This window comes from Emydura macquarii, unplaced genomic scaffold (genome assembly GCF_026122565.2).
Source record: "Emydura macquarii macquarii isolate MOO-44397 ecotype Brisbane River unplaced genomic scaffold, CSIRO-AGI_Emac_v2 contig_3485, whole genome shotgun sequence".
NCBI lineage: Eukaryota > Metazoa > Chordata > Testudines > Chelidae > Emydura > Emydura macquarii.
In genome coordinates, this window is record NW_027133622.1 from 498,284 (window position 1) to 514,781 (window position 16,498).

Below are 16,498 nucleotides of genomic sequence, written 5' to 3' on the forward strand. Positions count from 1 at the left end.
CTCTGTATCAGTCATTTAACAGCAATTCCCATGCCAGCCTCAGCCCTCTGAAACCAAGCTAAATTCTCCTCTGCACTCCAGCACTGAGATGCAGCCACCTCTGGGTGCAGCGGGTGGGGAACAGCTGCAGAGCACCACCGAACGGGGATGACTCACCTGCTGCTTAGATACACAGCTCTGGTGTCCCCATCTGGGTCTGCTCCTTTTGGGGTGACGCCCCAGAGGATGAGGGTGTATCTGGACTATAACGGGGGCCTCCTACAATTTTGTGAGCATGTCTGACCTCTGCACTTATCTTACCAAGGTTCGTGGGGAAGCTGTACCCTGGTGGGTGAGACCAGGGGGGCTGGGAGCTGGGACACCTGGGTTCTAGCCTCAGGTCTGGAAGGAGAGGGAAATCTTGTGGGTTAAAGCGGGGACAGGGGCAGGCTTGGGACCCAGGACCCCTGGGTTCTACTCATAGACTCCAAAGCTAGAAGGGACCATTGTGATCATCTAGGTAACAGGCCAGAGAATGTCCCCAAAATAATTTCTAGGGCAGATTGTTTTGAAAAACAGCCAATCCTGATTTAAAAATTGTCAGTGACGGAGAATTCACCATGACTCCTTGGTAAGTTGTTCCCATGATTAATTACTCTCACTGTTAAAAGCTTTCCCCTTATTTCCAGTCTGAATTTGTCTAGCTTCAATGCCCAGCCACTGGATCACATCAGACCTGTCTCTGCTAGACTGAAGAGTCCATTATCAAATATTTGTTCCCCATGTAGGTACTTATAGACGGAGGTCAGCAAATAGATTGAGCTCCTGGAGTCTATCACCATAAGGCTGCTTTCTAATCCTTTAATCGTTCTCGTGACTCTTCTCTGACCCCCTCTCCAATTGATCAATGTCCTTCTTGGGTTGTGGGCACCAGAACTGGACACAGGATCCCAGCAGCGGTCGCACCAAGGCCAAATCCAGAGATCAAATAGCCTCTCTGCTCTTACGGGAGATTCCCCTGTTTATGCACCCCAGGATAGCATTAGACATTTTGCTCACAGCGTCACACTGGCAGCTCATGTTCAGCTGATTATCCACCAAGACCCCCAAATCTCTTTCAGCATCGTGGCTTCGCAGGGGAGCCCCCGTCCTGCAAGTACAGCCGACATTCTTTGTTTCTAAATGTATACATTTACATTTAGCTGTATTAAAACACATATTGTTTGCTTGCGCCCAAATTATCAAGCGATCCCGATCGCTGTGTATCAATGACCCATTCTCTTCATTGTTTACCGTTCCCCCAATTTGTGTGGCATCTGCAAACTTCGTCAGTGATGATTTTTTGTCTCCTTCCAGGTCATTGATAAAAGTGTTAAATAGCGTAGCGCCAAGAACCGCTGCCTGTGGCACCCCACTAGAAACATACCCACTCAATGACGATTCCCTGTTTACAGTTACAGTTTGAGACCTATCAGTTAGTCAGTTTTTAATCCATTTAATGTGGGCCATGGTCATTTTATATGCTAATTGTTAATCAAAATGTCACGCAGTACCAAGTCAAACACCTTACAGAAATCTATTACATCAACATGATTACTTTTATCAATCAAACTTGTAATCATCTCATCACAAAAAGAGGTATCATATTAGCTTGACAGGATCTACTTTCCATAAACCTCTGGTGATTGGCATTAATTATACAACCCTCCTTTAATTTATTATTGAATCCTGTATCAGCTGCTCCATTATTTCGCCCAGGATTGATGTCAGACAAGCAGGCCTGTTTACCCTTTTTAAATATTGGCACAATATTAGCTTTCTTCCATTCTTCTGGAACTTCCCTGGCACCCTATGGCTTATTGAAAATCAATATTGAAAGTCCACAAGCTCATCAGCCAGCTCTTTTAAAACTCTTGAATGCAAATTAGCCAGACGTGCTGATTTAAAAGTGTCTAAAAGTGGCTATTGTTTAACTGCCTGGTACAAGCAGGAGAATAGAAATGGGGATGACAAATTTCTAAGGCTCTGAGTCCACCCAAGAGGCTCCCCCAACGTTCAAAGCCCAACCTGGTGCAACTATTTGAAATGCTCTGCTAAAAGAATATATTGATTGAAAATATATTGATTGAAAATTATTTTATACATTGTTTGACTTTGTTAGTTGTGTTAGGATATTTGGAGAACAGGGTCCCATTGTGGCAGGCGCTGCCCTGACCCCTTCCCCAACCAAGATCAGGGGTCCTGTCACATGGGGTGCTGCACTGATCCCGCCCAAGTGAGATCGGGGACCCTGTTGTTTCAGGTGCTGTACTGACCCTCCCCACAATCGACATCGATCCCACTCCCCTCCTGCAGCTGGAGCCAGGACTCCTGGGTTCTCTCCCTGGCTCTGGGAGGGGAGTGGGGTCTAGTGGTTAGAGCAGGGGATCCTCCCCCCTTATGGGACTCATGAAGGCTCACTGGGGGAGGAATGGCAGTGGTAGGTAAATCCGCCCCTCCAGCACGCACCCCAAGAGGGGAAGGTCTTTCTACGCACCCCAGCTTCCCTCCAGAGCTGCAGCGAGCAGAGGGTTAATGGTGCCACAGCATGCTGGGAAATGTAGTCCCCTTGGGTGGCAGGAATGCTGCTGCCGGGCTCCATTCACATCCATTTCCGCCGAGTGTCACCGCAGTCAGCCTCCGGGTGTGTGAGCTGGCCTGACCCGACACATCTCAGCTCGGAGGCAGAGGAAGTGGCGCGCGTGGCTGAGCGGAGCTGAGCGCCGCGCGTCAACCAATTACTGAAAGAGCCGGTTACTGGTACAGCCAGCCGAGATCGGTGCCTTATAGACACCTCCCCGACTGAGATCAGGGTTACCATCCCACCGCCTGCTACACAGACGGGGGAGAGAGTCCCTGCCCCAAAGAACTTGGCATCTAATCAGACAAAGGAAGAATTATTCTCCCCATTTCACAGTTGGGGAAAGTGAGGCCCAGAGAAGTTCAGTGACTTACCCAAAGTCACACAGGCAAGTCTGTGTCAGAGCTGGGGATAGAACCCAGGAGTCCTGGCTCCCAGCCCCCTCTGCTCTAACCCACTAGGCACCACGCAAGGAACTGGGAGATTGCAATCTCCTTCATGCTGACTTTGTGGAGAGCTGATTGTGATCCAAATGATTCTGCCGTACGCCAGGGAAATGCACGGCCCTCCTCCTCAGAGTTCTTCATCGTCACTGGCACCGGTTGCTCCAGTCACGAACCTCTTGCAGAGTCATTCTGAAAAGTAAAGCACTGACAATGGGGGAGCTGATGGTCTAGTTAGACTGTGCAGTGCCTGGCATGAAGGGGGGCCCCAATCTCAGCCAGAATCCACTCAGTGCCCGGCACAATGGGGCCCCAGATTTTGGCCAGACGCCCTTTGTAATTAAAGCCTGTGTTACAGGAGTGCCCCCTCCCCGATCACCCTTCTTTTCCAAGCGCCAGGAATGAGTCCCAGCAGGATCCTTTCTCTCTTTTCCCAGAAGGTGTCTGGATGGTGAGTGAGAACAAGGAGGAGAATCACCAGCAGAGACAGGATCTGTGTGGGATGTTCCCTTGGAGATCCCAAGAGGGGATGTATCCCAGAATCCCAGGGAGAGGATCTGGTGGGAAGTTCTGGGGATCTCCAAGCAGATGTACATGACAGCACGCTCAGCACATGTCCCTTGATTGTGTGGAACGTTCCAGCCTCACTCAGTGAAGGGGAAACCCTGCCGATGCTCCCATGCAGCCAGAATTCACCTGACCCTCCAACCCCCTCCAGGACCAGCAATACCTCAATCAGCAGCTGGCCACCCACTCAGCCACTGCTCAGGACTGACAGCACCCCCATATGATGTGCCATGGTGGTGAGGGATCCCACCGCTCACACCATTGTGGAAAGACCCCACCACCACCAGTGTCCCCGCTGTAGAAAGGAGTTTATGTGGTGCTTTGTCCAGCATATCCAGACTCATACAGGGAAGAAGCCCCACAAGTGCTTCCAGTGTGGGAGGCACTTCAGGCGTAGCATCAGAAGACACACACTGGATGGCAACCCTACATATACGCTCAGTGTTGGGAGGGATTTGGCCTTATTAAGCATCAGAGACCCTACTTGAAGGGCAGGGTCCACCAGTGTCATTACTGGGGCTGCCCAGAGGACAGCAATTCCATTGACAAAAGCACTTGTAGTGGGACCCTGAGAAAAAGCTCAGTGTGAGATTTTGGGCATGTCACTGTCTGGAAGGAGGCGTAGGATTGTGAGCAAAGAAACTGTTTCCTCCTCTTTTGATTCCCCTTAGGCTCAGGGAGACAGGACTTTGTGTCTGCGCTGTGTAAATAAACAGGATTGCATGGAAGAAATACCAGACTTTTATCAGCAGTTTCTCCTCCTAACGGAAACAACCCTGGGGAGATAAAGTTCCATGCATAACTGAGGCCTGTCTGAGTTGATTGCCCTGCGTGGGGGGAACTGTCCTGAGTGTAACCAACACAGCGACCCTGCCTGGGTCTGCAAAGAGTCTGACCCCTCTCTCTGAGCATGAACTTCCTTGTTTCTCTCCACCCCTGCCTGCCGACTTCATTGTCACTATTGCCTTGCTGACCATTGCTGGGGCTGGAGAGGGGTTTGGAGTGATGCCAATGGAGATAGGGTGAGGGGATCAGCACAAGGAGAAAATCTAGAGGGGATCTCTTTCCCCCCATGACTCTCAGTGCAGCTGACAGCAGTGGAGGATCCACAGTACCACGAATGGGGCAGGGTGTCCTTAGTTTGTATCGCTAAGTAAATGTGGGCTCTGGCCCTGGGAATAGGTTGTTGTCCTCTAGCACATAGTTTCTCAGCCTGTGGTAAGCATACCCCTGGGGATACGCGAGACACAGGCAGGGGGTACGCGGCAAAAAACCTAGTGAAGGGAGGCAGGTGGCAGCCGCCTGCTTCCCGCCTGGTCCCAGCTCCCAGAGTGGAAAATTGAGTGTTGGGTACTTATTAAAATTTTCAGAAGTTAGGGGGTACTTGCTACTTAAAAGGTTGAGAAACACTGCGCTAGCACATGACCCGCTCAGTGGAGACTTGACACTATAGGAGTGATGCACCTACTAAACACCAGCTGAGCTAAGGGAGTGACTCCATCAGCTGGCAGAGGTTGCAGGTTGTTACCACCTGCATGCAAACCCCTGGACAGCAGTAGAACTAAGGAAGGCACTTCCTCAGTTATCAAAAGTAGGAGGCTGTTATCCTCCAGCAGACCAATCACAGAAGCACGTAGTGGTGGCCTTTGCCAGCTGGACCGGTGGCACCAGCTGTTGCAGACCAGACTGGGTAGGGATGCGGCAGTGACCCCGGTGGAGTTAGTGCTCCCCACACTGAGTTCAGAGGGGGATTCATAGCTGCAGGATGGGGGATGCTGAAGTGGTGAGCTTGAACCCAGATGCCCAGCACCTCCAGTGCTCAGATCAGAACCAGCGAGCAGTCGAGGGGTATGGAGGCCAAGATATTTCCTCCGAGGCTCACAGACTGACCCGGGCCCGGAATCTTCATTCCCAGCAAGACACCCTGGCCGGCCCCTGACCCTGGATCCCCTTACGCAGCAGATCCCGGGCTGGGTTTTCCTTAGCACTGCAGTCCCTGGCTGTGTGACTGAAGCCATTTCAGAGGCCTCCACCGAAGCGCACGATTTTTTAATCTCGAGTCCCGGGATATGCGGGGTGTTTGCATTCGAGCCCCCCAGGTTGTGGAGTCAGGAGATGGGCTAAAAATCTCAGCCTGCCTTTAAGGCAGGACTCCTGGGTTCTATCCTCGGACTGAGGGGGGTCTGGTGGTTACAGCCGGGATGGGTGAGCCAGGACTCCTGGGTTCTACCCCGGGGGGGAGTGAGGTCTAATGTGTCCACTCACAGCAACTAATTCCTGATCCCCCATTTTGTTTAGTTCAAATTTCCCTCCCCAGTTACACCTTGTCATGAGACACAAATGGGATTGTTCGGGTGTGTAGGAGAAGGAAATACAGAAAAGTTTGTATTTTTGGATACACCCAGTACCCACTTGCAGCCCCTCTGCTCTAATCCACTGCCCCCCGCCACCCTGAGCTGGGGAGAGAACCCCGAGGTCCTGGCTCCCACTCGCAACCTGCAGTCCCCCTCCCCTTCCAGGGTCGAGGAGAAAACCCAGGAGTGCGGACTCCATCCGCGGCCCCTGGCGGAGGTGGGGCTCGAACCCACCGCGGGGCTCGCTGGCTCGCTACCATAGAGCTTCCTTTCTGGCTCCGGGAGCAGGCGGGAGCGGGAAGTAGCGTAAGCGGGTGGGTGGGTTGGGGACAGGATACGTAAAGGGACCTTCCTCCGCTCGCCAGTCACCCTGCCTGAGCCCCGGCCCAGCCCCGGCCCCGCCCGGCTGCGAGCCCGAGGGGGCGCCCGGGGGGCACCGCGCTCCCCGTCCCGCCCTGCCTCCCTTTCCCCTCCCCGGGCAGCGCCGGCTGGAGCGGTGAGTGGGGCCCCGGACACAGCGGGAACAATAGAGGGAGGTGAAGGTGGGGAGCGTCAGAGGGAGGCGCAGCTCTACTGCACGAGACCTCACTCCCCTCCCGGCGGAAGAGAGAACCCATGAGTCCGGGCTTCCAGCCCCACTTCCTTCCCCTTCCCGAGCTGGGGTAGAACCCAGGAGTTCAGGCTCCAAGCCCCCCACTTTAACCCACTAGACCCCACTCCCTTCCCCGAGCTGGGGAGAGAACCCAGGAGTCCTGGCTCCCTCTGCTCTAACCACAAGACCCCACTCTACACTGAAAGCCGGGGTAGAACCCAGGCGTCCCGGCTCCCAGCCCTCCCTGGTGGGGGGGTCTGTCTAGCTGAGCCAAGCAGGGTCCTCTCCACCCAGTCAGTGGGGGTTAGGGGTGCTGGTTCTCCCAGAAACGCACATGTTCAAACCTTGCCCATCTTTCCCGTTGCTCCTCAAGTAGCGGCGGTGGGGGCGGGACAGTCATTGCTAATCCCTTGGTGGATGAGGTGTTGTTGATCTGGGTTAAAATGCCGCCGAATGTCTCTGGTGCCATCCTGCGGTGTCCGGTGCAAAGAGACGCTGGAGACGCGCGGCGTAGGGAGCTGATTTCCCCTCTCTGGGGGAGACTGCGGAACTGTCCTGGGGGCACTGTGTCTAGGGCTGCGGTCTGCGATTCCAGGTGTGGAGTGGGTTCAGAGAGGCCTCACAACATTGCTTGACCAGGAGTCAAGACTCCTGGGTTCTCTGGGAGGGGAGTGGGGTCTAGTGAGTAGAGCAGTGGGGGGCTGGGAGCCAGGACTCCTGGGTTCTATCCCCAGCTCTGGGAGCGGAGTGGGGTCTAGTGGGTTAGAGCAGGGGGGCGGCTGGGAGCCAGGACTCCTGGGTTCTCTCTGTGGTTTGGGGAGGGCAGTGGGAACTGACTCCTCGGAAGCAGTGACTCTGAAAAGGATTTGGGTTCACAATAGCCAGACAACACAAGGTGAGCTCCAGGTGACACAAAGGGCTAATTTGCGCCTCGGCTGTATTAACGAGAGCTGGGTGGTGGTTGCACCGCCCTGCCCTGGCGACTGCCCCTGAAGTAGAACAGGCAGTTTCTGGTGACAGTGTCCGGACATTGAGGACCCACAAAAAAGAGTCTAGGGCTGGAGAAAACACCCAGCAGGGAGAGACTTAAAGTGCACGGCCGGTTAGCTTCTCCGAAGGAAGAGGGAGAAGCAACTCGATTCCTGTGGATCAGCAACAATCCTGGCTACTGAAGAGCTCTTGAATCTAGCAGCCAAATGAAAAATCTGTGGCTCGCAGAGAAAGCAAACCAATTCCAGTGCACAATAAGGCCCCGCAGTGTGAACGCTGTGGGCGATTAACTATGGGAACAAACTCTTACAGGCAGGGGTGGGTTTTCTGTCTCTTGAGGTCTTCCAGTCTAGACTGGCTGCCCTCTCGCTTTAGCCAAACAAAAGTGCTGGGGAAAGCAGGAGCAATTCTCCAGCGTGGGTTACACAGGAAGTCAGGTGCGTTCTAGGCACGACTCTTGAATCGGATGAAATTCAATCAGGACGAGTGGAAAGAAGCGGGAACGATCCGTTGCCCAAATGCAAAATGAGCAGAGCCTGCCGAGGAGCGAGTCCTGCGGAAAAGGAGCCAGTGGTTGTAAACAAGGGGATGCAGTTGCAAAAAAAGCAAACATAGTTCTGGGGTGTCTTAGCAGGAGTCTTGTAAGCAAGATGCGGGAAGGAATTTTTCCACTGGCTCAGCGCTGGTGAGGGCTCAGCTGGAGTCCTGGCTCTGGTTCTGGGCGCCGCACTTCGGGAAAGGGGTGGCCAAACCGGAGAAAGTCCAGAGGAGAGCAACAAAAAGGAGGAAAGGTCGAGAAGACATGACCTGTGAAGAAAGACTGCAAAAACCTGGGCTTGTTTGGTCTGGAGAAGAGAAGATTGAGGGGGGGACATGAGGATAGTTTTCAAGTACATAGAAGCTTGTTATAAAGAGGAGGGAGATAAATTGCTCTCCTTATTCTCTGTGGCAGGACAAGAAGGAAGGGCCTCCAATTGCAGCAAGGGAGATTTAGGTTGGACATTAGGAAACACTTCCTAGCGGTGAAGGTCGTTCAGCTTTGGAACAAATCACCAGAGGAGGTTGTGAAATCTCCGTCAGTGGAGGTCTTTGAGAGCAGGTCAGACAAACACCTGGCAGGGATGGTCTAGATAACACTTCGTCCTGGACTAGACAGTCTAAGGGCCCTTCCCGCCCGACCTCTCGATGAGGATAAATACAGAGGATGGTCACTACACCAACAGCCATTCGGCAGGCGTCCTGTCCACCTCCTGTCTTCTTGGATTCGCTGGAGGCCCAGGCAAAAGCGTTGCTGGGTGGTTGTGGTTTGCAGCAACGTCGCTTTGTGCATTTCCCGCTTTTCCTCCCCAAAACAGTAGACGGCTGCATGGGAAGGAGCGATGCTGAAACTGGCACAGATGGGTTGAAAAAGCTACGCTCATCCAAAGCCCTTTATTGTATCTGTCCTTCTAGCTGGTGGGTGAAAGCCACAACTCCTGGGTTCTAGCCCCAGCTCTGGGAGGGGAGTAAGGTCTGATGGTTAGAGCGGGGGACTCCTGGGTTCTCTCCTTGTCTCTGGTGGGGGAGTGAGATCTGGTGGGGCTGGGAGTCAGGTCTCCTGGGTTGTCTCCCCATCTCTGGGAGGGGAGTGGGATGGGGTCTGGTGGGTTAGAGCAGGGGGAGCTGGGAGTCAGAACTCCTGGGTTCTCTCCATGGCTCTGGGAAGGAGGGGGGTCTAGTGGTTAGAGCAAGAGAGGGTGGGAGCCAGGACTCCTGGGTTCTCTCCCCGGCTCTGAGAGGGTAGTGGGGTTTAGTGGGTTAGAGCCGGTGGTGCTAGGAGTCAGGACTTCTGGTTCCTATCTTGAGGTCTGGGAGGGTAGTGGGGTCTGCAGGGGGGCTTCTGTAGTGTAGCACCCTATACAACAGGGCCTGGTCTCAGTTTGGGTTTGTGCAGTACCTGGCACATCAGTGGGCCCCCAATCTCAGTCGGGGTCTGCATAATTCACTGCAGAATGGTGTGACTGTAATATCAGCCATAATAATAGTTGACTAAAGAGTCTCCAGGCTGTTACTTGGCTTTAAAAAAAAGGTGTTGTCAGCCTTTTAAAGGCAAAAATCCAAGTGTCCAAAGTAGAGGCTTTAAAGCACGGCGCCTAAATCTGTTTATAAGGAAGTCAGGGCCAGGTTCCGATCTCTGCTGACCCGACCGTAAATCCGGAGTGACCCTACTGATGCCCGTGCAGCCAGGACTGGGTTCTGATCTGGGTGACAGTGCCTCTGAGGTGTGATCCGGGCACATGACTTGCAGCCAGGGATTTCAGCGCCGAAATATCAGCCCTGCCACTGACTCATCGTGTGCCCCTGGGCAAATTAGTTCGTAGCTCTGATTCAGCTCCCGGTGTGTCAAACAGGGCTAAGAATACCTACCTCACAGTGCTCTGGGGAGGATTAATTAGCTAATGGGCTCAAATTGTTTTGAAGATTTAAAAAAAACCTGCATGGAAACTTGACGAGGGCTGTAAATTTCGCTTGAACAGCCCAGGCAGGGAGGGCAGAACTGCAGGATCCTGGGGTTGTTCTACTCCACTTCTCACCAGAATCAGGCGTCGGGGCAGATTTGGATCTCAGTGACCTCTGTGTAAATCCGGGGGGACCCCACTGACATGTGGGGGATCAGGGATCTGAAAGGGAAGTGGAGTCTAATGGTTAGAGTGGTGGGGGGAGGGGGCTGGGAGCCAACACTCCTGGGTTCTCTCTTACTTTGGGGTGGGGGGAAGCAGGGTCTAAAAGGTTAAAGCAGGGAGCCTGGACCACTGGGTTCTATCCTCCCTGTGTAATTATCTGTTTTTCTTTTCTTCATGTGCAGATTATCCAGATTCTTCTCCTGCTGTGACCACCCGGATGGAGAGAGAGGAAGAGCCGAGCGTCCGGGATCTCCAGGGCTCCAAGGAAAGGGAGATCTCAGGAGGTACCCACACAGATGAGGAATTAGAGAGACTGGCTTGGAGAAAGTCCAGGAATAAACTGAGTCTGGGCTTCTGGGTTCCCGGGAAGGGGACTAGGGTCCTAGTGGATTTGAGCACGGGAGGGGGTGCTGGGAGCCAGGACACCTGGGTTCTATCCCTGGTCCTGTAGGTGAATGTAACCTTAACTGCTCTAACCACTAGGTCCCCCTCCCTCCCCTCCCAGAGCTGGGGAGAGAACCCAGGAATCCTGATTCCCAGCCCCCTGCTCTAATCACCAGCCCCTGCTCCCCTCCCAGAACCAGGGAGAGAACCCAGGAGTCCTGGCTCCCTGCCCCCCCTTCTCTGACCACTAGACCCCATTCTCCTAGTAGAGTTGGGGATAAAATCCAGGAATCCTGACGCATTCTTACCATCTCTCTCCCTTTCCCTTTCCCTCAGCAGAGCGGACGTCGCCGGAGGACAAGCCTCCCCAGGATCTCAAGCTTGCTGGCCCCAAGTGGCGGTGGGAGAACGTTTCCGGGAGCCCAGCTGGCTGTCCTCCCCCTCTCGACCCCCCCTCGTCCTCCTCCCGGCCCCTTCTCCCACCACAGCGCAAGGGCGAGCGCCCCTACATCTGCACTGAGTGCGGCAAGAGCTTCACCCAGTGGTCCAAGCTGGTGCGCCACCACCGCATCCATACCGGCGAGCGCCCCAACACGTGCACCGAGTGCGGGAAGAGCTTCACGCAGAGCTCCCACCTGGTCCAGCACCAGCGCACCCATACCGGCGAGAAGCCCTACCAGTGCTCGGAGTGCGGGAAGAGCTTCAGCTGGAGCTCCAACCTCATCCAGCACCAGCGCACCCACACCGGGGAGAAGCCCTACCGGTGCGGGGAGTGCGGCAAGGCCTTCAGCCAGAGCACCAACCTCATCAAGCACCAGCGCTCCCACACCGGCGAGAAGCCCTACCAGTGCGGCGACTGCAAGAAGAGCTTCTACCGCAGCTCCGACCTCATCCAACACCAGATCACCCACACGGGCGAGCGGCCCTTCAAGTGCGCCCAGTGCGGCAAAGGTTTCACCCAGAGCGCCAACCTGGTCAAGCACCAGAAGATCCACGCTGGGGAGAAGCCCTTCCGGTGCACCGAGTGCGGAAAGACCTTCATCCAGAGCTCGGAGCTGATCCAGCACCAGCGCACCCACACCGGCGAGAAGCCCTACGAATGCCTGCAGTGCGGGAAGAGCTTCGGCCACAGCGCCACGCTGGTGAAGCACCAGCGGCTGCACATGGGCGTGGAGCCCTACAAGTGCCCCACCTGCCACAAGACCTTCGGGCTCAGCTCGGCCCTGGCCCGGCACCAGCGCTGCCACACCGAAGAGCGGCCCTACGCCTGCGCCGAATGCGGGCAGAGTTTCAGCCTCAGCTCCAACCTCACCCTGCACATGCGGATTCACCGGGGCGAGAAGCCCTACCGGTGCGGGGAGTGCGGGAAGAGCTTTGGCATGAGCTCCACCTTGATCCGGCACCAGCGGATCCACACCGGCGAGAAGCCCTACCAGTGCTCCGAGTGCGGGAAGAGCTTCGTGCGCAGCTCCCACCTCATCCAGCACCGCCGCACCCACACCGGGGAGAAGCCCTACCGGTGCGGGGAGTGCGGCAAGGCCTTCAGCCAGAGCTCCAACCTCATCACCCACGAGCGCATCCACATGGAGGAGCGGCCCCACGTGTGCCACGAGTGCGGCCAACGCTTCGCCGAGGGCGAGGCGCTGCGCCGGCACCAGGAGGAAGGGCATAGTGGTGGGGCGGCAGGTAGGGTGCTCCGGGACGGCCGGGAGGCTTGTGTCTGCGACGAGTGTGGGCAAAGCTTTGGAGACAGTTCAGCGTTGGCCAAGCACCGGGAGACTCATGCACCTTGTATCTGCACCGATTGCGGGCAGAGCTTTGGAGACAGCTCGGCGTTGGCCAAGCACCAGATAACCCACGTGTCTTGCATCTGCAATGATTGCGGGCAGAGCTTTGGAGACAGCACAGCATTGGACAAACACCAGGAGATCCATGCGTCTTGCATCTGTAGTGAGTGTGGGCAAAGCTTCGGAGATAGCACAGCATTGGACAAACACCGGGAGATCCATGCGTCTTCTATCTGCACCGACTGCGGGCAAAGCTTTGGAGACAGCGCAGCGTTGGCCAAGCACCAGATAACCCACGTGTCTTGCATCTGCAACGATTGCGGGCAAAGCTTCGGGGACAGCGCAGCATTGGACAAACACCAGGAGATCCATGCGTCTTGCATCTGTAGTGAGTGTGGGCAAAGCTTTGGAGACAGCGCAGCGCTGGCCGAGCACCAGGAGATCCATGCCCCGTGCATCTGCCCGGAATGCGGGCAGAGCTGTAAGGACAGCACAGCTCTCACCCGACACCAGATCACCCACATGCGTGAAAAGCTTTACAAGTGTCCCGACTGTGGGCAAAGCTTTGGCGACATCTCCGCCCTCACCCAGCACCAGAGGAACCACATCAGGGAAAAGCTGAGGTGCCCGGACTGTGGACAGGGGTTTGGCGGGAGCTCGGCTCTAGGTGCCCACCAGAGAGGCCACACCGTGGCCAAGCCCTGCCACGACTGCTCGGCTTCTGGTGGCCACGAAGGAGGCCACGCCATGGGGGAGCCCTTGTATGACGGCTCGGATTTAGATATCCATGAAAGAGGCCATGGTGGGGTGGATCCCTCCCCCGATGGTGCAGCTCGCGGTAGCCGCCATGGCTCGGGGGAAATGGCTAGCCTCATCCGGCGTCTGGCCACTGAGCCCTACAAGTGCCACGACTGCGGCCAGAGCTTTGCCGAGGGCTCAGGTCTCTCCCACCACCTGGCCTCCCACCCCAAGCCCTTCCGGTGCCCAGAGTGCGGGCGTGGCTTCCCGGACGTGGCGGCCCTGGCACGGCACCGGGAGGTCCACGCTGGAGTGGAGCCGGTCGGGCCTGGGGAGAAGAGTCGCAAAAGCTGTGCCGAGATCTCTGCTGTCCTCTTGCGCCACGGAAACCACGTGGCCGGTCGGGGCCCAAGGATCCAGGCGGCAGACAACTCTTTTCCTCCCAGTTCCCGTGAGGGCTCGGCTCCGGTTCGGCCGCGCCTCCAGCCCTCGGGCCGCGGCCTGGCCGCGTGCCAGGACGGGGGGATGTCTCTGGCGCGCCCGGAATGTGGCAAAGGCTCCCAGGGGGGTTCTGTCCTGCTGCAACATCTCCAGAACCACTTGGGGGACAGGGTGTGAGGCCGCTGAGGGCACTTGACGAGCACCCCACGGGTGGAGATGGTGGGTTTGTAGCTAGGGGCTGGGCTGGGGGACAGGGAGTTGACCAGGGCGGGGAGGGGGCCCCGGCTGGATCATGGGTGGCTGGTGGGGCGTGAAAGTTTGAGGGCCTAGGGGCAGGAGACTGGGGGTGAGGAAGTGGAGGTTGAGGGACATGGGAGTGGCTGATATTGGGATTTGCTTGGCGGTGGGATAGGTTGCTCTGGGCTCTGGGGCAGCTGGTTTTGCAGGGATTGTGCTGGGATCTGGAGGAACCTGGGTTTGCAGGGGATCGAACTGAGATACATTAGAGGGAATTGACTTAGATCACATTGGGATCCGTTTGAGGGATCCGATTTCATTGGGGGGGGGGGGGCGAACCTTCCCCATGTGGTGTCGCTTTGTGTCTGTTCCCCAGCTGCCCCACCCCAGAGGTGGCTGCATTACCGTACCAAGTCAGCCATCCCCATACAGCTGTTACCCAACTCCTTCCCGCCCCCCCCCGGCAAAATATTTTCTCTTCTACCCACTTGGAATTTCTCTCTCCTCCCCTCCTGGCCACTGGCTCCCATATGGCCTTTGTCTGCTAGATCCAAGAGCCCTTTGTTCTCACAAATTTCATTTAGGTGCTTATGGGTCGGGTTCCCCTCACCTCTCCAGGCAGCCGAAGTCTCTTCCTCTGTACAGCAGCCTTTCCAGGCCTCCAGTCAAACGTGGGAGGCAATGTGGCCTAAGGGGTAGTGTACTGGGAGCCAGGACGCCTGGGTTCTATCCTCAGCTCTGGGAAGGGAGTGGAGTTTAATAGGTCAGCGCTGGGGAGGGGAGGGGCTTGGGAGCCAGGACTTCTGGGTTTCATCCCTGGCTCTGCACTAGCTTGCTGGGTGGCCTCAGGACAGATCACATCACCTCTCTGTGCTTCAGTTTCTCCATCTGTAAAACAGGGCTACAGATACCAGAATCCTTGGTGAAGCGCTTTGAGATCTCCTCCCCTAATCCTTTCACTCGATTAAACGTGTATTTCAGCTCCCGGCGTTGGAGGAATCCAGGGGGGAAACTTCCCTCCAACTGCAATGGCAACGGTTTGAAAGCTGATCCAGGGATGTGTTGTTTTCGCTCCATGCACCACTCAGCCAGGGGAACTACCTGCCACTACATAAGAACAGAACCTAGAATTAAAAATAAAATAAAAAGAATAAGGATTGAACATTGCTAAGGATAATGTGGGCATTCAAAGTTGTGACAGTCCAAGAGGGTTTTGGAATAACTAGAGCCGGGAGCCATTTTTTGCCTGAAACCCTTCTGGGGAGTGAAACATCCGGATACAGTAAAACATCTTGCGGCTTCTCGTCAGTTTTAGCAAATCGTTTCAGTTGGAAAAATCCCTCAGAAGAATCCCGAAAAAGTGAAAACATTTCACGGTTCTGATTCACAATGACACTTGGTTTAAAAACTCTCGACTTGATTAAAAGAACAACTCAAAAGCATTTAAAAAAAAAAAAAAAGGCTCAAAAGCAAAACAAAACATTTTGTCTGACCCCCAAATGGGACTTTTTTTCAACTTCGCATTTGCCCAACATTTAAAAAACATTCAGTTTTGACCCAAAAAACGGAATTTTTCTTCCCTCCAAGTTTTCCGAATGGCCATTGAACCAAAAAATCCATTATTTACACAGAAATAAGCAATAATTGGAGAGGAGGGAAATGAAACCCATCCTACTTGGGTATGAACTACTGGGGGTTAAGTGGAATCTTCTTTTCCCTGGGGGGCAAGATATTCCAGTATTGTCCACTGGGGAGAAAAGGGGGCATTGATCTGCCTTTCTCTGAAGCAGCTGGGATGGTCACTGAAAGAGGTGGGATACCAGGGTAGATGGGCCCATTGCTCTGTTCTGGGGCAGGTGTTCCTGTGTCCTCCTCTGTGTGATTCTGCCAACTATGGAAGAGGACCCATGGAGTCCAAGCTGCTACTGCTCCGGACTGAGTAGAGAGGCCATGGGGAGGCCCGGACATTAAAATCAAGGATCAGGTCCCTTGAAAAGCAAGCAGGGTTAGGCCTCTCTCTTCTGAAGCTACAAACTGGCTCCTTGTTCATTTCATGCTATCCCGTACACTGGGACTGATCCAGATTCCAGTGGCCAGGACTTACCCCCCAAGTCCCCGACACATGCATAAGGGGCACGGTGCAGGCATCAGATTGTAAGCTCTTTTGTTCTATGTCTGTACACCACCTAGCACTGGGGGTGCTAGTGGGGTCATAGGTCATGGCTGGTGCTCATAGACGTTACCACAATCTGGATAATAAATACGATTAATTTACGACCTCTGCTTCTTTTTGGTGCATAGAGATGATGTCAAAACAAATTTATTCCCCTCAAAAGGGGGTTGGACTAGATGACCTCCTGAGGTCCCTTCCAACTCTAATATTCTATGATTCTATGATTCTGCTTTACAAATATTTGTCAGTTTTGGAGGCTGTTAGTGAAATGGGATAGAAATTCCACCTCCCCACATTTTTTGGGGGTGGAATTTTTGTTCCACTCTCTGACTCCAGTGAAATTTGAAATGTAATGACTTTTTTGTTGTTGTTGAAACTTCCATTGAAATATGACTGGTTTTACTGGGATATGAATTTTTACAACCATTGACATGTGATGAGAAATGTAGATAGAAAATATTTCAGTGAGATTCAGAATTCTACTGGAAAATGTCAAAATTCAAAATGTTGATAACATATGTTTTGTTGAA

The 16,498-nt window shown here is 54.4% G+C and overlaps 1 protein-coding gene across 4 annotated transcripts; it reads left to right on the forward strand.

Moving 5' to 3' along the window:
- Positions 1-6,192: 6,192 nt before the first annotated feature.
- On the forward strand, positions 6,193-16,015 carry LOC137144762 (zinc finger protein 629-like). Of its 4 annotated transcripts, none has more exons than XM_067535235.1 (4): positions 6,193-6,459; positions 10,391-10,492; positions 10,929-13,777; positions 14,675-16,015. In XM_067535235.1, exons 2-3 carry the CDS (start codon positions 10,426-10,428, stop codon positions 13,733-13,735), a joined length of 2,874 nt encoding a protein of 957 aa, XP_067391336.1. In that variant the 5' UTR covers positions 6,193-6,459; positions 10,391-10,425; the 3' UTR covers positions 13,736-13,777; positions 14,675-16,015. The 4 variants fall into 4 exon arrangements, with proteins under 4 accessions (XP_067391336.1, XP_067391335.1, XP_067391338.1 ...); XM_067535234.1 differs by having other exon boundaries at positions 14,777-16,015; XM_067535237.1 differs by having other exon boundaries at positions 10,929-13,568; positions 14,777-16,015.
- Positions 16,016-16,498: the final 483 nt, after the last annotated feature.

Bases quoted from the DNA above. Each gene is read 5' to 3' on its own strand.
- LOC137144762 (XM_067535235.1), top strand. From the start codon at position 10,426: ATGGAGAGAGAGGAAGAGCCGAGCGTCCGGGATCTCCAGGGCTCCAAG. The intron at 10,493-10,928 runs GTACCCACACAG...CCTTTCCCTCAG, and splicing joins GGAAAGGGAGATCTCAGGAG to CAGAGCGGACGTCGCCGGAG.